Raw genomic sequence first — 22,508 nt, forward strand, 5'->3', positions numbered from 1 at the left:
AGTCCTAGTCTTATTCCAGGTCCACTGCTTGATGTTCCCAAAGCCACCTGGTCTTTTCACTCCTTCCAAGAAGGGATGATAAAAGTACCCACTGTGCATCCTTGCTGTTTAAATTTGATGGGCATTTGCAGAGTATTTGGAGATGCTCTCAGGAAATATTAGTAGGATCATTAATAAATGCGTCTTGCTATTACTGTGTCCTCTAAGGTGCTGTGTATATAATTCTAGACTTTCCCACTGAACAAGTAGAGAGAGCAGATGCTTATTACTGTTAAAAATACCTCTCAGCACCAAATGTGACAAGGAAGATGAGTATTTCCTGAAGCTAAGACTATCCTTCTGGGAAGGACTGCAGCAGGCTCAATTAACCGGGCTGTTACTTTAATTTTGCTTCAGAAGCTGCTTGTTCCAGTTCAAGTTAGACTGATTGATAACTTATTTAACCTGAACAAAAGAAGGTTTGGCTTAAAACTTGACAAGCATTTGCAGTGGTCTAAATCAACTTCAAAACAGGCTTTTAGTTGAATTAGTGGACTTGTTTATTTTGGGGCTTGACAAGCCTTTGTGCCCTCTGTGCAGCGGTGCAGGTGCAATGGGGTCACGTTTCTCTGGGCTTGCTGTGAGCGGGTTTCCCCTTCTCTGGACTCAGCTCATCCCCCAGCACAGCCTGACTCCTTTCTGGAAGGTTCCAGTGACGTTTTTCTCTCCAGAATCGGTGAGGAGAGGATGCTTCTCCTCACTGGGAGCAGTTCAGACCAGCTGGATAACCTTCAGTTCCTGCCTGGTGGTTACCTCTGCAGTTTGCCCTTTGAGCTGAATCAAAGCCAGAGGGTTTCAGACAGTCCTTTTGTGAGTGAGAAACTTTAAACCCCACAGTTTTAGGGAATATATAGTTTACTGCCAGGCCACTCTTGTGCTGCACATCATGAGAGTACAGTCTGGGCCAACAACAAGGATTTTCCTCCACCCTAAACCACTGGAATCTGTAGGAAGAAGATAGGGCAGGATTCCAGTCCATCTGCACTGAGCTTTCTGTGCTTGCTTTAGCTCCTTAAATGCTTGGGTAGTGCCCTGTGTCCCTTGATGGTAGCAAGTATCATCAGCTCTTTCAAGGAGCTCTGGGCTCAGCCTGACAGCAGTGCTTCCTCCTGAAGAGCTGCTTCCCCTTCCTCAGCTGTGAACATTAATCTCAAAGTTCAGTGATCATTAACTAAAATAATTGCCACCCCTTTATAGTTACTCAGGGCTGAAAATTACCAAAGGGTTTCACCTTAGTTGCTTCAGCTCTAATTATTCTTGGATTTTTGTTTTCTTCAGGATGTCAAACAGCAAACAGGATGTCCCCTGGGCATTTAGAGGAAATTGCTTCTGTGTTTCTTTGTGGAGCTGGCTGTGCTTGCTCTGGTAGTTATAATGCTTTTCTCAAACCAGAAACTTGCCCTGGTGGTGTAGGGGCTCATGGGCTTACTGGAAGTTTCCTTGACAACACTAATGTCTTGACTGATCACAATGGGTGATCACGACCAGACAGCACTGATGTGTCAGCTTGCCTCTGCTTCAAGTGCAGAGCCAGGGACCTGCTTTCCAGACCTGCAAAGGTGTGAGGTTTGCTCTAACTTTTGCCAGAGTGGCTTGGTTCATCTGCTGGTGCAGGGAGCCTGGGGAAAATGGCCCTGGCTCTTGTTGGGACTGAACTGAAGCTCTCCATTGCCCATGAGAGACGAGACACAGCTGGCTGAGGGGTGAAGACCTCTGCCAGGGAAAGGACAGATCCCAGGAAGTCTGGACAGAGTTCAAGGAGTGGCTTTGTAGAGTTTGAATTAGTACTAAAAGCAAATTGTGGGTCTGACTAGAACAAGGTAGAAGCTGGAATAAAACCACTCATGGTGATGTGCACGGGGGTTGTCTCTGCTTTGCTAAACCCACATCACACCACAGCTCGTGCCCACCAGCCATCAGTTCCCTCTGCACTAAAGTGCTGGTTCTCGTGCCTTTAATGTCAGCACTTCCCTCAGCTGCTGTGACACTGGAGCCTCCCAGTTTTACGGGGTCTCAGATAGGGAGGGACGTGACTGGGGGCTGGTTTGTGGGACGCTGAGCACACGCGATGTCAGGCTGGGGCCTCTGGGGTTTGAACTGTGCCACTGCAGCTTAACCTCACCCAGTGCTGGGCAAAAAACCTGCCTGGGTCTCTGTTTGGTGTCCATTCCCGCTCCATGTGAGTTCCCTGCTGCAGTGGCCCAAGGCCAGGGTGGGACTGTGCTGCTGGGGGTAGGGGACCAGCTCAGGGCTGGGGCTCTGCTCAGCACTGTGATCTTTGACAGCAGTTTCTGCAAAATCCATTATTCCCTGGGCAGCCTTTGTATTTATTTATTTACTTGGTTTCTTTTCTTTTTTCACTTTACTTTATTAGTTGCACGTGTGGTTTTATCTGGAAAAAATTGCATGCCATTTATGCATGCCTACAGTAGCATATGTTTTATATATTGGGTTTATAGGGATGGTACTGATTCCTGAATTAATTTGAACAGCAAATTGTTGTTGTATCTGCACACAGTATGTCTTTTCTTTTTTTAACATGTATTATATGACACACATCTGGTGGTGTTTTAATTGTGTTATTGTGGTGCCTCACAGTCCTAGTAATGAGTTTGAAGCCTGGCTGTACTAAGCACAGCTTTTTCACATGGGACTCTTGGAGGGGTTCAGTGAATTGTTGAGCAAGAATGTGGGTGCTTTTGTCTCTGCCTTTAACCACGGGCAAGGACCCCCCAGGGTTTGAAGGCTGCCATTCCAGAATTTCCTTCCCTGTTGGTCAGCAGCAAGGGGACAGCTCTTGTGCTCAGCTCTAGGTGAGGAGGGACCTGCAGTGCATCACACCTGGAGAACTGCTGCCAATTTTGCTTCTTCTGGTGGTGGTTTGGTTGATCTCTGTGGTCCCCATAAGAAGGATTTGGAGCAATTCAGGACAACTGTCTCTCTCCTGCAGGAGCTGCTGGTGCCCACCTTCATCCCTCATAGTCACAGCTCTGCTTTGGGATATGTTTTTCCTATTGGGGTGTGTTTTCCAAAGAATCCAAGTTGCTGCCTAAAACTGCCTTCCCCTCCTCTTCCTTATTTATTCTAAATAGGTGTTATTGGCATATATGAATTTTATCTGCAGTGGCTTTGATAATATTTCTTTCAGATATTGATGGGACTATTGAATAACTGCAAACCTTCTTTAAATCCTCATAACCTTCTGTAGCAAACATTAATGGTTATTTATTGACACTACTTTTTGAGAACTCAGCTGATATGTTCCCCACTTAAAACACACTTTATTGATATTTATATAGCGCTAATTTTTATCAGAATGTCTTGCAGTATTGAGTGCATGAAGAATCCTAAATCTGTCATATTTATCCAGTTTCCTTTTCAACCAGACTTACCAAAGAAATGAAACCAAGAGTATTCAGAAAGATTAGTTTTCCAGAAAACCTTGCTGACATAGTTCAATTCAGTCACTTTAATCCAGTTCTGGGTTTTTTCCTTCTCCTGCTCAGGCCTGGTGTCACAGCAATGTGCCTGTAGCTGCCCAGCCAGCTCTAGTGGCTCCTTTGAAATATGTCTCCAATACTTGTCTTTTTTCTGTTTTCTCACTGGCTGTTCCAACATTGGTTGAAACATCTGTGTGACATGATCTCCCATCCTATCATTTGTGCAGCACTCTGGACTTTGTTTCTAGCAAATGTTGTCTGATATCTTCCTTTAGCTATCAGAAGACTGAGTCTGTTTTCTTCTCAAGGTTGAAGCAGAACTGCACTGAATGTTTTGCCCGTCTGACATAATTAGTAATGTGTTTACCTTGCTTTTTGGGATCTTCTTTTACTAAAATCATTTTTGAAGGTCATCATCACCTTTTGTATTCAAATCAAACCCCTTGATTTTGGTGAGTAGTGTTACCAGAAGAGAAATACTGTGATATACAGAGATATTCTTCTTGGCTGAATTTCCTAATATATTTTGAAACATCTCCTGCAGCTTTGGACAATTTAATATGTATATTAAATCTGCTTTTGCTTTGAACATCACAGCTGTTGATATTAGCCTTTAATAGATGGTATCTGTATGCGTAGATGGCAGCAGTGTTAAAGCTGTCAGTTCTGATTGCCTCCTACATGGTGTTTAAAAGCATTGTGTAAGCTCAGCCTAATTTAGTCCATTGGCTCCAGCTGAAAGCAGCTCTCTCCTTGCTGAGGGGTTGCTCAGTCAATCATACCTCCATCCTGCTTCCCTTGCAGGGATCCCTTCACTATGGTCCCCTGCACTGGTGTTGGTGACACTTGATGTGTCTGTTCTGAGCTCATTCTGATGATCTGTTCTGAGCTGATATTCAGTGTATCCATTTTTTTCCCATTGCCAAAAAACGTGCCAAACCAACTTCCCATTTGATGCATATTGGATGACATTTTATAAATGAGAACCACAGGTTCCAGTCATCTTTATGTGAAACTTGAAGTCACAGATCTTATTTTGTAAGAGGCTCAGAGGCTTTCAGCTCTCTCATGGAGTACTCATTGGATGCTACTCCTTGATACCTGTCACCTCACCATGGTCTTCACCACAGGCTGCAAGGAACCTCTGCTCCAGCACCTGGAGCACCTCCTCCTTCTCCTCCTCCTTCACCGACCTTGATGTCTGCAGGGCTGTTTCTCTCACATATTCTCTCTCACCCCTCTCCAGCTGCAATTGTTGCTGAGCAGCAACTTTTTCCCTTTCTTAACCAAGTTATTCCAGAGGTGCTGCCACCATCATTGATGGGCTCGGCTTTGGCCGGCAGCAGATCCATCTGGGAGCCAGCTGGCATTGGCTCCATTGGACACAGGGGGAGCTTCTGGCAGCTTCTCACAGAAGCCACCCTGCTACCAAAACCTTGCCACGCGAGCCCAGTACCTTCCCCCTCTGTTACCTTGCCTGCCTCTCCAGCCAGCCCCAAGGGCTCGGAGGTGCCGTCTGCCTACCCTGTTGTGGAAGGCAGGTTTTAGTTAAATTGGCTGGGAATGCTCTTTCCCCTTCAGCAGTCCCAGTCCCACTCCTGCACACACGTTCTCGCTGCAGCCCAGGCAGGGCTGCGCTGACACAGTTTATCACTGACGTATGTCAAACCCAGATTTCCCCAGCTGTCTGCTGCCATCTGCCAAGTGCGGCTGGGGGCATGCAGAGTGCAGTTTGCTATGCAGGCCTGATGGCAGCTGTAAAATCGAGCAGTTTTGCCTGCTTAAGCACCAGCTTTTTTCCAAAATAAGCATTAGCTCTCATGTCTCAGCGAGGCTCCTGATCCCGGGAGCGCGGGCCGTGCGGGGAGCGGTGCCGGCTCTGCTCCTCAGCCGGGGCCACCTGCCAGCCCAGGAGCTGTGAAAAATCATTGCAGCGGTTCCAGGGCTGCAGAAAAGCCAGCCCTGCTGGTCCTTACAGCCCCTCAGTGCTGGGCACTGGGGGGAGAGGCTTCCCCAGGCCCCGAGGGCACTGGCCGGCCCTTTCGACTGCGCCTCTCAACATCTGTGAGATCAAACTCTGTGAGATCAAACTCCCTGGTTAGAAACGGCACCAGACCTGCAGAAGTGTCTCTTGGTGAGCTGAAGCTGAGCTCAGTGCAGGATGTTGCCCTGGCTAATCACAGCAGCACGCAGCAGTCCTTCCAAAAACTGCAAAGGTAGCTGCCCGTACCAAAGGAGTTTGGGGTTCGTTTGGTCTCAGAAATGGGAGGTGACCCTCAGTTTAGTTGCAAGCTTTAAGATGCAAAGTTAGATTGTTAGTGAATAGTCAGTGTTGCTCCAGTAGCTGAGAAACTATCAAATATTTTTAAATATTTTTTAAATATTTTGGTTCTTCACTGGTGATACTTTTTATTACAGTGAGTTGTTGTACTTGCCTTGCTGTAGCATCTGACTAGGACAGTCTGAGCACAGAAATCCTCTGCTACTATTAATTCAAGCTCTCTGCATCCCAGGGAGAGGTCAAAATTAACCACTGTGTTACAGACTGCTCGACTGGCATACTGAAGTAACTTAGGCAGAGGAAACTGGTAAGTCAGGGTTGGACACCAGAAGTCTGCATAACAGGTAAATGTATAAACAGCAACCTTGGAAACATCATGGAACTTTCTGAGTGAATGCTAAAAAAAAGTAGTTTTCCCTCAGTATCATAACACTGCTGCTGTTTTCTTCTTCATCACAGTGAGTAAAAACGGACACGTCATATTTAAAATGAGTTATGGCCAAGATAGCCCATCACAGCCTCCACAACAGCACCACCCAATTAGAAAAACTACTCTAATCCAACCTGATGCTACTGTCATTTTTTAAAATGAGTCCTACTTCAATCATAAAATACTTGGACCATAGCATTGCTTTCTACGCCGTATGTCCTTATTTAGAGGGGGAAAAAAATGATTGCACCCTTAATTCAATGGAAACGTTTCCCTCTGAGCCTGAGCTCAATAAAATGTATCAAAAAAAATTGTGGAAAAGGGCAAGCAAAGAAAATCAAATTGCAGCGTGTGAAACGATTTAAGGAGGGACCTGGGGAATACATAATCTCCAAACTGCCAAGTTAGAGCAAGTATAAAATATACAAACAAGCCTGATATTTTTCCCAGTTGATCTCATTATGAGGTATGCTTGGGATAGATAAATTTTGTTAGAATGCATTAAGGCTGGATTTTCAAGGAAACAAATCAGAAGTAATGTGTTTAGCTGATTCCACCTTGTTTTGATACATGGGTCTTTTCAGGTTTAAAGAAGTACATTTTTAAAGCCAAATGGTTTGTTTTGCTTCAAGCATTAAAACCAGAGGCAACTGGGTGACTTTTTTTCCCCCCTTCTGGAAAACAGACGTTTATAATTTCGGCGTGGTCTTTAATCATTGGGGTAGAGCTCTGTGCAGTATGTTTGACTGCCACTTATTGTTGCCTGCTTAAAGTACACTGAACTAGTCTTGAATGCAATCCCTTAAGACTGTTTCGTCCACAAATAGTACTTTTTCCAAGTCTCCAATATATTTTAATTAAATTGTCCATTTGTATTTATTAAGGCAGTTCACTGGCTCGTGCTGTAGAAAGTTGCTACCACTGATAGTCTATCAGAGAAACATGAGCTTATTTGGGAGTTGATAATAAAATGCAAGCATATGTTAGCAAAAAAAAGTCTTCACAAAATACTGTTGAAGCATAATTTTCTTGTTTGCTGGGAAGGAGACAGGCCGTACAATTAGCTTTGATAAGTTTTTGGAATGGTTGCCCTTAACAACTCCTGTAGCCATGTGAAATCGTGGTCTGTGTTGGAAGGAAATGTTACCCGCAGAAAATTTTTCTTCCTTAGGTTGACCCTGTAGAAAACAGTTGGAAAAGGGTCCTTTGGCAGAGCAGATGATAAAGTCATTACATGCTGATGAGATGTAAAGTGGTGTTCAGCAGCATTAGTTTAGATAGATGAGCATGATAAGGTTGATTCATCCCTGTCGCTGGTGATCTGAAAGCTTGGACCTAAACTCTGAGACTTGGATGCCTCTCAGCTGTGCCCACTTATCTCCAAGTGGCTTCTGCCAAAATAGATTTGCCGTGAAGTCAGTAAAATCCTGAATCCAGAGGTTCTGTTCAGCCTGTCCTTTCTCTCAAGACAAATGAAAATTGATCTTCAAAAGCTTTGAAAAGGAATTACAGTTCTTTCTCAGAAGTTAACGTGTTCCTGAGAGGGGACAGCTTGGCTCAGTGCTGCGTGGAGCTCTGTGCCCCATCTGATCTGGAAGGGCTGCTTTCTTTTCATGGAACCATTCCTGGCTCCAAAGTGTAGCACAAAGCAGGTGGGTGCCATTCCTGCTGGTGCCTGTCCACTGGCAGAGGTGAGAGGATTTGTGGATTAATAGACCCATCTGAGCTACCAGAACAGGCATCTCAGAGATGAATATTTCAATTATGTCTCTCCCTGAGGCTGCTGCTTTCTGTCTTTCCTTCAGAACAGCACAGAGGGAGGTTGCTGGGAATTTCTTTTCCCACCCTGTGGGTATGCAAGACCCACTTTGTATAAAACAGACACAAACCCAAGCCCAACAGCAAGGGGTTTAAAATGAGACCGCTGCGACTTTAAGAGCAAGGGGAAAAAAAAAAAACCACCAACCCTGTTAAGGAAGGAAAATAAAAATCCCACAGCCTGTTGTAGCAGCTGTAGCTTCAGATCGTGTGGAAAATGAAGGCAGATGATTCAATTTGGCCTGTGCCCCGAGTACATTTCCAAATGCTTCTGTGTGTGCGCAAGATAATGAACAAATATATTGAGATGGCACAAGATCAGTCCGAGTTTGCCGCCGCGCAAGGCGTGGAGCTCCCAGTAGGAGCACGCGAGCTGTGCTGGGTTAATGGGGGTGAGGGTCGGGGAGCCCAGCACCTTTCAGAACAACTTAAGAAAAGAATTTGTCTCCTCTTGCCCCGGGCTCCCCGTGGCACTCAAATGGAGCTTGTGATAAATCGAAGTGTATTTATTAATAATGAGCAGGGGCGGCGTGCCCGTGATGGGAAAATAGGTGCGGCAAATAAAAACGTGCCTTCCTCTGACACGGGAAGAGCTTAAGTGAATGGAGAGCAGGCTGATCTATTATGATTAAAAAGCAGGGGCTGAGAGCCAGCGTAGAGGTAATGAAAAAGCCCTTTTAGGGGGAAGCAAGACCCGTTCTGCCCATTCACATATTCCCTCCGCCCCTGTTCCACGGGCAAAATAGGGAGGGGGAAGTTGGATGGGAGAGATGGAAAGGCAGCAGCATTCCAGGATAGCAGAACTGGACTTTAATGAGAGCTGGAGTTATTACCAGGATGAGTTATGATATTTAATCATGCTACATGATGTCCAACAGCGCAAGGTTCATAATTCTTGGCTCTGAACGTGGCTTGGGACTGTCCATGAGCACCTGCAGCATTCAGATTGATCCTGGCCTTACAAACCCTCTGTGCCTTGCCCCTAGTCCTTCCCCACCGAGCCAGACCTGTCTGCATTGCTGGCCCGCTCCCACGGAGCTGGAAACTCTCTTCCACTTTCTCAGACAAAGATCTGTCATTCCTGGTAAAAGCTGGATTGTAGCTGTTGCAGAGAGCCAGGATTGCCTGCTGCCAGCTTTCTTCTGCAGTGTGTGGTGGGTCAGGGGTGTTATTTATCTTGTGGGAGACTGTGTTGGTCTGGTTTTTAAGCAGCTTTGGGTTTAATTAATGCTCTTGGAGAATTCCCTTCACTTCAGTGATGAAACAGACTCTGCTTGAGTAAAACTTCAGCACCTATTCAATGTTTCAATGCATATATATGGACATTAATGTCTTGTTGCCTTAGTGTTTGGATGAGGACAGGATTTGGCCTTTGGAAGAGATAAATTACCCGTAATTGTCTCCTTGTGCCTTTTTTATTTTGTTCCACCTTAGCTTTCCTGAGGTGACTCAGAAGTCAGCCTGGATTTACAAACAGATCCCCTCCCACCCCCAGCCCTCAGGAGACAAGTCTAAGGAGCACATTTCCAAGCCCCTCTTTGCTGAACTTTGAGCATTGGGAGTATTTTAAGACACTGTCTGAGTTGGGAAGGCAGCTTCTCCCAGGTGGCCCTGCCCTTCCCAAGCCTGTGTTTCCATAGGATATTTGGCTCCTCTGCCTGAGGTGTTTAACCCTGGGGGTGGGTGTTGCAGTAATGCCTGTGTCTCTGTCTCTGTAAGTGTGTGCTAGGAGAGGATTATGTTTTGTGTATGAACTTGGGGAGTTGGTTGTGCTGAGGCAGCTGTGACATCCCTGGGCTGGGAGCAGGGCTGGGAACCCACCTCTCCCCTGGCCCACAGAGCCACTGCAGTCTCTGAAACAGTGATGACCCTTTCCAAGGGAGAGGAATACTAGTTTTTGTAGTAAAACTCAATCAGGGAACGTGGTTAGGAGGAATTTCTGGAACTCAAGCAAGAACACCCAGAGAAAATCACTAGAAATCAAGCAGCAGAGTCAGTGGCAGCTTTGGGAAAGAAGCTTTTGTCCAGTTCGCTCATACCCAGGTCTGCTGAGAGTGCCCCTGAAACCAATGCATCCATTTAGCAGAACAACTTGTCCTCTTCGTTGGGTCCTGCATGCGGCTCATTAGGGTAATTACTGATGAATTAAGGCAGCTTGGCTGAGCGCTGGGGCCGCGGGTGTGCGGGCTCCCCTGCTGGCAGGCAGCAGGTGTAAATGAACAAGATCTGTCAAAAAGGCTGATGACCCTCTTAATTCACAGCAGCAAACTGGGGACAGAGGTAGTGCAGCAAGTTTAATAATTGATATTTACTTGGAAAGGTTAATGGCAGCAGTGATGCTTCTAATTTGCTTGCCCGTGCAAGACCTTGTCAGGTCAAATTGTCTCAATTTGTTACAGTGGGTGTAGGTGTAGTTTTCCTTTAATGAAATTTGGAGAAAAGAAACAGGTGGTGTTTGGAGCTGACTGTAACTCAAGAAAAACAGCAAAAGGGTCGAGTCTGGTAACAGGTTGGGTGAGTCTTTGCTAACTTTAAACAGCTGGCAGTTTAGTCCTTTTGAATTAATTCTGGTGACCATTTGCGCTCGGGAAGGTGAAAGCATTTGGTGTAATTTATTTTTCCTTTAATTTGCAACCATCTAGGAGTTGTTTAGGTCAGAAATGTAATAATCTTGACAGGCTTTGATGTGTTCCTAGGTGGGAGGGTTAAGGTTATGGATCAGAAATCAGAAAGCCGCAGAATTCAACAGGATTTCTGCACTGTATTAGGGAAATTGTAACTCTGTTCTGTAATGGTTAAGTGGTTCCTGTTTGAGGCAGAAACTAAGCACCTGCTGTCTGGAAGCATTGAGATTGGCAGGTCAGATCCTTTACAGCCAAGGGTTTCAGAAGAGCTGGCTGATAGCTGGGAACCAGTGGAGTTGGGTTTTGATGAAGTGTAGGAAGACCCAGATGACAGAAGAAAGCTGGTATGCCAGTGTTTTTGAAAGGCTGTAATTAAGGGGATATTACCACTTGTCTTATTGGCTTGGCGTCAATCCTAGGCGAGATAATGGGATAGCTGAAGTAATAATTGGTTAATAAAGACCTAAAAAAGAATAAAGTAAGTGAATGACAATAATTTTATACTTAGGGAAAAAAAAATCTCACCAAATTTTCTTAATTATATGTGGAATTAAAAATGTGATGGATAATGGCCAATATTGATGTAGCCTAGTTAGATTTCTGTGTTTGATGTTGTTGACCTATTTATTAAGGAAACAGACAGCACGGACTGAACACGATGCATTTCGAGTGGGTTATTTCCTGCAGAGAAATGTGTGGTGCTGGTGGTTGCAAATGCAAACTCCCTGCTGGCTGGAAACACTTCCAGCAGCTCGCAGGAGGGTTCAGCTCTCATTGCTGTGCTCTTGGAACGTTTTGATGTAGGAGCAAAGATGAAATACTGGTCTTGATAAAAGTTTGCAGCTGGGCAGCGTATTGGAAAGGTGGCTTACGGTGAGCGAGACAGGGCACTGTGCTGGGAGGGGTGGTCGTGTGATGGGGTGACCATGAGCAAATGTTTACTTCTAGGGCTTTGATGTATCTGAGTCTAAAAGTCTTATCCTGCGGAGGAAAGTGAATTGGTGAGGTGTAAAGTGGCAGAAAGGCATGCAGAGTAAGGACTTCCATCAGCAAGTTACTGTTGCTTGGACATGAGCACAATACTTTCCCTGTCTTCTGCTGCCCAAGCCTATACAGGGCTTGGTACTCTGCATGAGTGAAGTTCATTCTCCATATAGTGCCCTGAACATTGTATTCAAATATGAAGAGGCTGTGGGGCACTTGGCTGGCAGTGCTGTCGAACATCCATGGCAGTGCAGGGATCAGTGTGCTCCCGGGGCTCAGGCTGCAGTGCCCGCGTTGTGGCAGTGTGCCCAGCCAGCCTGGTGCCTTGTGCCACAGGGGCAGGGCTGGGGGGGTTTATATCAGCACCATGAGCAAGCCCTGCTGGCCACTGACACTGCCAGGAAACGGGACAGAAAGAAACAAAGGGATTTTATTACCATTAAACATACCAATTTGTACAAGCCGACATTTTAAATAGTGTAATTTAAATGGAACCAAACTGATATGAATAGAACCTATTAATAAATTAAACACTTCTTTCCACCCAATATTTCACAAGGGAATTAGCAGAATAATTTGTTAGTAAATGAGCCCAGGAATGAAGCTGTGAATGACATCTATCCTACCCCTCTCCTCCCCCTGTAACACTCTTTGCAGATGTAAGCGGGAGGAATGCTGTGATTTCAAACATTGCCTCTCTCACTTAAATCCAAAAACGAGCTCAACTTCAGGTGAAGGAAGTAGGATGATGTAGCAGTTAGAGAACAAGCCTTGGCTGTAAGAGTTAATCCTGCATTAGTTCAAATTCCTTGTGGTATCTCAGGCAAGTTGTTTCAGGCCAGTGTCTCTCGCTGGCCGCTGTGCCAGTCCCAACCTCTCGGTGCAGTCCCTGGGGTGGCCCCAGGGCACATCTGTGGGCTGGGGAGCAGTGACCTGGCTGTGGGGTCAGCAGTGACCTGGCTGTGGGGTCAGCAGTGGCCCAGCACCAAGAGGCACCAGTGGAACCCCAGTGTCACAGCCACGGTGTGCTGGGAGCAGAGGGATGGGGTTTGTCCGTCTGCTCCCCTCTCACCTCAGCCCAAGGACTTTGGCACAGCCTTGCCTGCCTCCAGGAGTGCCAAAAGCACCACTTCCCTCACGTGTTAGTGGAAAGGAATATGGACACACGTGGTCAAGCACAACTGCAGAGAAGCTCCATGCATTCACAGGCATCCTCTCCTCTGTGCCGTGGGCGTAGGAGTGAAACTTTGACTGAACTGCTGTCGGCAACCTCGGGAACAGGTGGCAGAGCAGTGCTTGAAAATCTCCTTTTTCCCCCTCCTTCTTCTCCCTCTAGATGAAGGTCCCTACAAGCAGAAGTGGCAGAAATAGCGAGGAAGACAGCATCAGGGAGGCCACAAGCTCTCAGCGGAGCAGCTCAAGGGACCGTCTCAGTGATGTAAGTACCATTCAGGAGAAAGCATCGCTTCATTGCAGCAATTCCCGCTGCTGACATGGCTTTTCATAAATCTTGCTGAACAAATGTTGGCATCCAGAGGTCACTGTGTAATAACTTTTTTTTATGTCATGATTGAGTGTTACGGCATAAGTGGTTGAGCTGCCTTGCAAACACTATAATCATGGTGCAAATAATATGATAAGCGAAAGATCAGAGATGGGAAAACAAAATGGAATTGTTATTCCTCGGGGAAGAGTGGCTTGATGTTTTGTTTTGTTTTCCTAAAGAAGTTGTGTTAAAAGGCTTTTTGCAGTATCTTTGGGTTTAGCTGCTGCACGTAATCACATAGTTTGGGTGCAAAGTCAGTTCATCTAATTTTATGCTTCCTGCCTCTGAGATATGAGAGGTTTTTTGGGGGAAAGCTGTCTTTCTCTCAGGAAATTCGATGGTACGTTGAGTGAAATGTTATGATAAAACAAAAGCAAACGGTGCCCTAGTGTGTAAACACACAAATGGGCTTTTGAGTCACCAAGAAATCAATGGCAGTGCTGGGATAATTTTATATGAAGGCTTTTTGTGTTAGCAATTAGCATTTCGCCTTCATTAAAACATGATTTTTTACTAATTAGGACCTTTCCCGTTAGGAGAGATTTAAATGAAGAACAATAATCAAACGCTGGCACGAGCATGTCTGAAATATTAAATTTGCCATTTCAATGGCAAGCCACAGAAATCCCAGAGCGAGTGGTTTTCATGTTGAGTTCTATTAATGTAAAATATGCTTCATAACTAAAACCTGTCACAGAAAACGGCTCACACCAGCTAAATTCAATTGGACAGTTAATTTAGCTTTAAAATTGAAAACACTACCTCCGCTTCAGGATGCAAAGGGGAGAGGGGGAGAGCCTTTGATAAGTGTAATGTATTTGCTATTAAGGCTTTCAGAGCCCATTCTACGGGAGGAAAAGGGAGAAAAAGGGGAAAAAATGGCTCCCACAAATGTGTTTAAAAGCTGAAAGTATTTATTAAAAATGTCAGCAGAAAAGTGCTTTTGGCAGATTAAAGCGGGATTCAGCTTGACAGCTCTGACAGGGAAATGTGATGGGGGAAAATTCTCTCTACATGTTTGGAGTGTGAATGGGGCGCTGTAAACAGCCGACGCGGTGGGAGGAAGAGAAAAATAACATGTCCTGTGATCTGCTTCCAGGACGGGGAACCCACGCGCCGCAGCGGGGGCACGGCAGCCTGGGGGGGGCCGGGGACAAACCCCCCCTGCCTGTGGGGTGTCTCTGGCCAGCCTGTCAGTCCCTAATGATCGTAATTTTATATCTGCATACAGTGGTGTGATTCTCTCCTTCCCTCCCCGGGGCCGCTCCCGGTGGGGGTGTGAGCAGGGGCTCCTGGCAGCGTGGCTGTGCTGTGACCCAGTGGGGCCACAGGGAAGGAATGACACGTTCCCACGTGGCGATTAGCACAGGTCAAAGCGTTAAGTGGTCTTGGAGACTTCCCTTGTTGAGCCGACACACTCCCAGGTTTTTTTCTCCTCCTTTCCCTTTGCCCCCCCCCCAAGTTGCAGGCTGAGCCTGTAGGAATTGACTCTGAGGGCCTAATTCCTGCAAAATCTTCAAAGCCTGTTCAGCAGCCAGTGCAGTTCAGGGGGGAATATAGGCACTCTGTTCTTTTTTAGTCAACGGGGACAGTTGGGCAGTGCCTGGAGGCCGGGGCGCACTTCAGGGCTTCACTGAAGCTGCTCTCGTGACCTGGTGACCCATTGCAAATGAGGATTTTTCAAATTAGTAATTAAACAGTTTGAAAAGTAAGGTTCATGAATCACAGAATGCTCTTCGTTCATTATTCGATGAGTGCAATTTAGCTTTAATTACGTATAAAGCTGCCTCGCGTACTGGTACATGTTCTGTAGCCTATTTAGCGACTGTCTGAAAGCCTTAGAAAGTCCCACGGGTGCAATCAGATGGTTTTCCCCATTTCTGTGCAAAGGGATAAGGCAGCAGACTTGTGGTCTTGTAGAGAGGGAGCAGGGAAAGGCAGAGAAGATGATGCCGTTGTCCCGAGTGCCGATTCCTGCAGGATTTCTGTCCAGCCGTGCCTGGTCCCTGTTGGCTCTGGAGCTGTAAGTCCCAGCACACTGTTCATATAGCTGGGATGCCACTGGACTGGCACAGCTCCTTACATGTGGCACTGAGGATCAGAAAGCCACAGGGCAGTGAAGACAAAAAGGGGAGACAGGGACAGTGTTTCCTTGTGGTTAGTGGTTCCAAACGGGGCTCCAGCACATGGCAGTGTCCCTGCAGATGGATGCTCTGCAGCAGGAGGCACCTGGGCTGTTTCTCACTCTCCTGCTGTTCTTTGGTGCATTTGGCCTGGTTTTTTATGCTGCCTTTCCCTCCTGTCTCTTTCCCCATTAACTTGGGTGAACAAAGGGGTAAATGAGGCAGGAGGTGGCAGGTTTGGCTGCTGGGTGGTAGCACACAGCAGGTGTGGTGGGAAGTGTGTGTGTGCAAGTGTCACCTACAGCGTTCAGCGTTGCCACCTCAGGAGTGTGGGAGTCCTCCCTCTGGCTCCACCGTCCTTCCCCATTCCAAAGGCTCCATCCCAAGCAGCTCAGCTCCCCTGTGCCGTTTGTTCCTCAGGTGACTCGTTCAGTGGGATGCCAGCAAGTTGTTCTTTATTTACATCAGTGCATGTCATTAGTCTCTAATGGACCATGAAGTCAAGAGGTGGCCTGGTCTGTCATGAAATAATTGCACTCCAAAGAAAACTGAAGCAGAGGATTGATTCTGTTGTGCCCACACAAACAGCCATCAGTCTGTCCACCACAAACCCCAGAGCATCCAGCTGCTCCTTTGCCACAAGTGAAACTTCTGTGGGGAGAGAATGATACAATTTCATACTAAGATAGTAATTGTCTGGCTCGTGTAGTAAGTCTTTCCAGACATTACACTGAGTGCCATTTATTATGGGTCATCGGGGGGAAAAAAGCGCTTATTATGATCTAGTGAAATCATCTCTGGCTGCAGAGGTTTGATTTGTTGAGGCTGGGCTCTTCTTTGGGATGATGAAACTTCAGAGCAGGAAAACAGTGAAGTTTTAGCCCAGGTTTTATGGTGTGGAGAGGGGATGGGAACCTGCTACTTATTTATGTTCCCAATGTTGATATAAAACTCACTTAAAAACTACTATAAAGCTGACATCCCTATTACACATGTACTCTCAACCAACACAGAGTCAACAGCCTTCTTCCAAAATGGGATTTTCCTCTGCTGCCTTTCATAGTGAGGTAATTGGAAGTTGCCAGAGAATTAAGAGCTGGATAAGCCATATTGCTATTTTGTTGTGTTGACCCAAGTAAAAGTGGAAGGCTTGGGCATTTTGTTTTGGGTTTTCCCCATGTTCCATAATTGTCCTAATCTTTTCTGATGTCCTGAACAGTCCAAAAATCCACACAGAGCCTTGTACAATGGCTTGAAAAAAAGGTTTTTATCTTTTTCTTGACCCATCAGCTTAAGAACTGCCTGCTTTTTAATGGATTTTCTCCCTCACTAAATTGAATGGATCGTCCCTCATTATCATTTAAATAGAAGCCTCACTCCCTGTGAACATGGAAAATTTGAATGTGGTAGTAGAGCTGTGATAATTTGAAATATTCGGAAGGTGGGGGCAAGGAGGGGGAGCAGGCGGCAGAGTGCAGAATTGCTGAATGTAATTGTCATGGATTCTCAATTTTGTTGCCACAAGATGGGAAAATAGACTAATAATTGTCTTCCAACCCTAGTAGAATAGTTGCCCTAGTTAGCTGAAGCTAACACTCTAATTGTCATGGGGGCACAGAGATGAATGAGGATGTATGCAGGGCACAGCCAGGGCTAAATTGAGTGATATACTAAGGCAAAGAGCAAATTGGCAATTATTGGCCCAGCTGAAAAGGTTGGCAGGTGTGCTGCTTTCTCACGAGCCCTTAGGGGGAAATTGGAAATATAAAATATCGACCATAAATACTGGCTGATTAGGAAATATGTTGCAAGAGGTGCTGGCCACTTAAGAGTCAAAACTCTCCTTTTCAAGGGATTGGCTTCAGCTGTGCATAAAACCAGCAAGAGCTGCTACTAAGTTGTTCAGAGCCTTTACCTCTCATCCCCCAGGCTATCTTTTCTAATTTTCCATCATCCTGTCCTCATATGTTTGTTTGTTTTTCTTTAAACATAATAAACGAAAAGTGGTCTTTTAGGAAATGCAGAGATCTTCCTCTCTCTAAATGTTCTTTGATAAGCGTTTAGCATATTGTATAGGCTAGATATAAAATTCTCTCTCTGGTAGATGAATACAAAATAACTTCTGTGATTTCTGATTCAAGCAGTTCCCTGTGATCTGCTTTTCTTTGTGTGCCATCACAGGCACTGTCTCCCCCCTTCCCTCCTGCTTTCCGTGCCACGCTTCCCCTCCTGGGGCACGGGGATTAGAGCAGCAGCAGGGTACGAAGCTGCAGGTCCCTTCCCTGTGCCTCAGGCTGAAGTACCTTGCCAGAAGCACAATCAAAAGAGCCTCTGAAGTGAGAGTTGGGCTACAGTTGCTCCACAGCTCCGTGTTTATCCACTTTGTAAACTCTGGTGCCTGCTCTTGGCTCCGGGCAGGGTGGCAGTCACACAGCAGAGCTCGGCGTGTCTCAGATCAGGAAGGTCTCAGTGCCACGATCAGGGATGTTACTGAGTGGGTTGAAGGAGGTTTTTGGAAAGCCTGGGGTAGCAACGTGTGGGGCTGCAAACTCTTTGTGGCACATGCTGTGCATCGTTCCCTGTCTGTAACACTGGAATCTGACCCGCAGTTGGAAGAGTGGAATAAAAGCATCCCAGAGCTTAGCAAAACAGAGGATAGTTCTAAGACCCCCTCCTCAAGCCATGAGTCTTGGGAAACTGGTTTGAATATACATGGAAGGATCGTGACAACTTGCAAGTCACGTTCTTCTGGAGGCAGAAGTTCCTGTCCCTTCAGCATTCTGTCTGCTTTTATCTTGAGTGTCCCTCGAAATACCAAATGCTTGCATGAAAACTGCTGCTGCACAAATGACAAGCAAAGTTGTAATGACTTGCATGAAGCTTCAGGCCGTGAAACATAGCTGGGAAGGAAGAAGGTCTGGAGAAGGCTTTGGTAAGTTGGCAGAGGGTGATGGTTTGAATGGCAGCAGCAGTCATGTAGGTCTCTGAGTTTCAGAAGGGTGAGGTCTTTTTATGTTGATCCTGACTGACTGTACCCAGTTCTTTGTTCCTTCTGCTGTCTGTGACCATCAGCTGCAGGTATCCAAGTGTCTTGGTTGGAAGCTGTTCTGTAGCTTATCAAGCCAGTTACAGATGTTCAGACCTTGTGTAGTTGGATGTGTTACTGAACTGGTTTTGCAGTGTTTCTAAGCATAACCCTCTTTGTTCAGACAACATAGTAAAGTAAGTGAATTAAGAAAGGAACACATTCAAGTTTCGCACAACATCCAAATCATTCATCATGTGTTGTGGTTATCTTGTCAGGTCTGGGTTTCTAATCTCAGTGAACATCAGATGCACTGTGTGACCTTTGCCAAGTCGATTGAACTCATTGTATCAGCAGACAGGAGTGTGGTTGTGGAAATTAATTGCATTAAGAGACTCTGTGTAAGGTCTGGGATATCTTCTGCCCTTAGCCCTTTTTGCCCTCCTCCCCACTTCTGCCATTCCAAGACATTTGAGTTTTATAAGGGACTTGCTTAGAAAGGATATAAAACTGGACTTCTCTGGTGTTCAAAGCTGAACCCATATTCTGTTGTTGAACTTTCCATAAATGACTGAGAGGAGGGTAAACACCCACACTTCCACGTGCCTCAGTCCTCCCTGGCTGCAGGGTTGGGGTCAGCAAGGAAGAGTGGAAGGTGGGTACAGCTGAGCTGAGTTTCATCCTCAACAAATGCTATAAAACAGAACTAAAAATCACATCTCTGTACATGCTGCTGCTTAACTCAGCTGAGTGATAATCAAGCCAATCAGGCTTGTGGCACTGGGCTCTGTGGTAACTTTGGACCTGTGATTTGGCAAGGCAGGATTGGGCACTAAGTAGGAGCTGGGAAATCTGCCTCAGTTCCCTCCTCTGCTGGGGGCTCCTCGGGGGACGCTGGGCATGTTCTAGGATGGGATTAACAGCAGTGGTAGGAGGCACTTTTTGGGGACTGTCCTGTGCCCACAAAGGAATAGCTGTTGCCTGAAAACACCTGACTGGGAGGTACCTGATACACTTCAGGTTTCAGCCAACAAAAGTGGCACATGTCAGAAAAGCAGGAATGAACTCCTGACATTTCTGGAATATGTTAATTTAGGCCTTTTGCCAAAGAGGAGGGAAGAAAACACTACAAACGAGCTAATTTTGTGGTTGTGCTGCCATCACCTGCTTTTAACTTAATCCCCTTATAGTTAGTTTTTATATCAAGGATACAAAAGATCCAAGTTGAAACCTGCTTGACCCATTGAGAGAGGGGAATTGGCTTGAGGTGCCCTATTACTGTGATTATTACTGGATTTTAAAGCCCTTCCTGCTGTCTTTCTAGTTCAGTAAGTAACCCAATGGATTTAAGAAAGTGAACAGAGGGTGTCTTGATTTCCTTTGCATCATGAGAGCAGTGGAAGGCCATGCTTTTATTTATACAAGGGAAATAACTTTTCCTGTCAGTTTAATAGACAACCTTGGAAAACCTGCTGCAGGTTATTGGTGAGATTTTGTCATGATTTTTTTTTTTCTAAATTGCAATCACCATTTTAATCAGAAATAAAGGAAGAAATTTTTTGAATACAGTTGCAGGTTGCAATGTAACTCAAACTCTCAAGGGCATCAGTGGGGGGATAGTGGAGTCTTTCAGCAGTCAGATTTTGCCTTTGCTGCCAGAAAGGTGTATTTTTTTATATCCAGTGTAATTAACACGAGAGCTATCCCAGGGTAGAAATAATTCACTCTGTGACATAACTGAAATGTCTGTGCTGTCTGGTTTTGTTTTTAACCTTGGGCTTAAAAGGAACCAAAAACCTTTAGTTGTAAAAGAGGCACATCATCTGCAAAATATTATAAGCCATTTATCTTTAAGCACAAATGCCATCTAGCAGTGCAGCTCCACTTATGCGTCATTAAATGCACAGACCACACTCATTTTGCCCCTAACTAGTAACAGCCTCCCTCAGAAACCCTGGGTATTCCAAAGAGCACTGGAAGAGGCACAAAGGCAGGGCTCAAGCCGGGCAGGGAGGGCCCCTGCCCTCCCCAGGGAGTGCTTGGGGTTGCTCTCACGTAGGGCTGGCATTCCATACTCTGGCATTCCATACTCGGAGGGCTGACATTCCATGCTCCCCATCTCCCACTTCTCCGTGCCATGCTGGGGTTTGCATGCACAAAGGCTTTGGGAAGGGCACGATGATGTGGCAGCTGTTCTGCCTCTGGCTGCAGAGCGCTGGCCAGGTGGGGTGACAGTGGCGTCTCTGAGCTGTGTGTCTGTCAGCCCCTTCCCTGCCAGCAGTGGTTTCTGCAGGCACTGTCTGAGGGCCAGGACGAGCTGTCTGGGGTGCCTGGGTTGCAGCAGTAAGGGCTGGTTTGGGTTTGGTGTTGGGTGAACCAAAGGTGCTGTGCTGGTGGGTGCTGCACTGACAGGGATGTGGCTGGCTGGGTGCCACGGTGACCATTGTCCCCTGCTGCCTGAGGACCTTCCAACGGGGAGAAAACGGACCCAAACAGCAAATACACTATTTTGAAAATAAGGATTTTCTGCCAGCCCTCCATGTGAGTGCTCCTGTCCTGTAGGTAAGAGCCTGGGTAAGTCATTCCAGCTGAAGACTTGCCCCAGTAACTGCTCTTGCCAGACAAGCCCTCATTCACAGTCAAAGGAGGTTTCTTCAGCTTTGGGCAGATGCCAAGTTAAACTTCCACTAAGATTTCTTATATTTGCAGCCACGATTGATTACTTTTCTCATTATTTGATCTTGATATAGAGACATACGGATTGAGCTGTGTTTATATTAACCCCCAAAGATTTTTTTCTTTGGGAACATCCATCACAGTTGCACGCAAACCGTTCTGCTCTGGCACTCGTAGCTGATATTAGCTGGGGGTTTTCAAAGCTTCTACATGTGGCAGTTGGTGTGGATCCTCCTAAAGAGTCCCAGTGTTCCCAGCTAACCAAGAAAGGAGCAGTGGTTTGTTAGATGCACAGAAAAAAAGCATACAAAGAGCTCTGGAGAGTGTGGGGCTTGGCTGTGCATAAACCTCATCATTGGAGAGGATTTTACGAGTCGAATCCAGAGAATTCACCAGTTACTAACTTTACGCATGCAATAAAAATTCTGAGGGGGGGGAAAACCCCCACCCTTCCTCCTTCCTCCCCCCTGATTTTCAGGGAATTTAATGTTAGAACTTCTAAGGGAGGAAGAAGTTTGTGGATGTGAAAAATGCCAGAATAAATTGCCATTCAGTTTTAATTATTTCTGATGTAACACTTTATTCAGCAACTGTTTTTATTGTTTTCTGCTTGGTGGTTTTAAATCAGTGGTCTGTAGATTCCTGGGTTTCTTGGACAGCTTGGGATGCCTTAAAGTTATCTTAAGAAAAGCAGGTCTGTTGGTGTATTTGAGTTCCTTGTCCAAGGGTCTGCTCCATGCCGGGAAAATATTTTATGTGTGCACAAGACTCAAAGATTGAAAGTAACTGTTAGACTGAAAATGCTCTGAGAGGCTGTTTCCCTAGAGAGAAGCTTCTAATGAAACCTCTTGTTTCTGTTTTTGGTTATTATTTCCAATTAGTTAGACCTTGTCATTCTTGGTTAAATCTGAGTTGGTGGAGGGGGTGGAGTGAGAGCTTCCACCCTTTCTCCTTCTCTCCTCCTGTCTCTCCAAGCAGGTAATTTGCCCCCTCCTCATTTCTGTGTTTACTTTAGGTGAACTGCCTGATCAAGCTCTCCAAAGTGTTGGAACAGATAATTGTGTTCAGCTGTTGGACATATTTGCATAGATAGCAGGACATTGTTGTTAACCCATTTTCTGTACAAGGCTGAATTCCATGAGTACTTTGGGGTAAAAGGTACTTAGAGGGTGGGATAGGTTTCCCATTGTTTCTCAAAAACAGATGTAAATGCTACTGCCCTTCATTCCACCAGTCTACAACTTTATTTCTGGGCAGTTTACATTAAAGAGGTTTATAAATAACTCCCTACTTTTTTTGTAGTGTTTAAAGACAGATGCCAAATCCATGTGCAATAGGCAGAAGGTGGGAAGTTAAATGCTGTTGTTGGTGTGTTACTGCTGTCTCAGGTTCCCCTGTAAAAGTTGTCCTTTCCCTGCAGTGCAGAGGTCTTTGGAGCAGGACAGAGGGGCAGGTGTAGCATGCCAGGGGTGGGGACTGGCACCCAGTCACCTCTGGGCTGCAGAGCTGTGTCTTAGAGCTC

General features: G+C 45.9%; 1 protein-coding gene across 14 annotated transcripts in view; it reads left to right on the forward strand.

Moving 5' to 3' along the window:
- The window catches only part of FBRSL1 (fibrosin like 1), a 509,379-nt gene that overhangs the window by 210,252 nt on the left and 276,619 nt on the right, over nt 1-22,508 (forward strand). For 12 of the 14 annotated variants that reach the window (XM_032705870.1, XM_032705864.1, XM_032705872.1 and 9 more), the window contains one exon: nt 12,953-13,054. The exons of the other annotated variants lie outside the window; for them this stretch is intronic. In XM_032705870.1, coding sequence (XP_032561761.1) covers nt 12,953-13,054 — 102 coding nt within the window. The remainder of the gene's footprint in view (nt 1-12,952; nt 13,055-22,508) is intronic. 14 annotated transcript variants of the gene reach the window in all.

Source organism: Chiroxiphia lanceolata, chromosome 18 (genome assembly GCF_009829145.1).
Source record: "Chiroxiphia lanceolata isolate bChiLan1 chromosome 18, bChiLan1.pri, whole genome shotgun sequence".
NCBI lineage: Eukaryota > Metazoa > Chordata > Aves > Passeriformes > Pipridae > Chiroxiphia > Chiroxiphia lanceolata.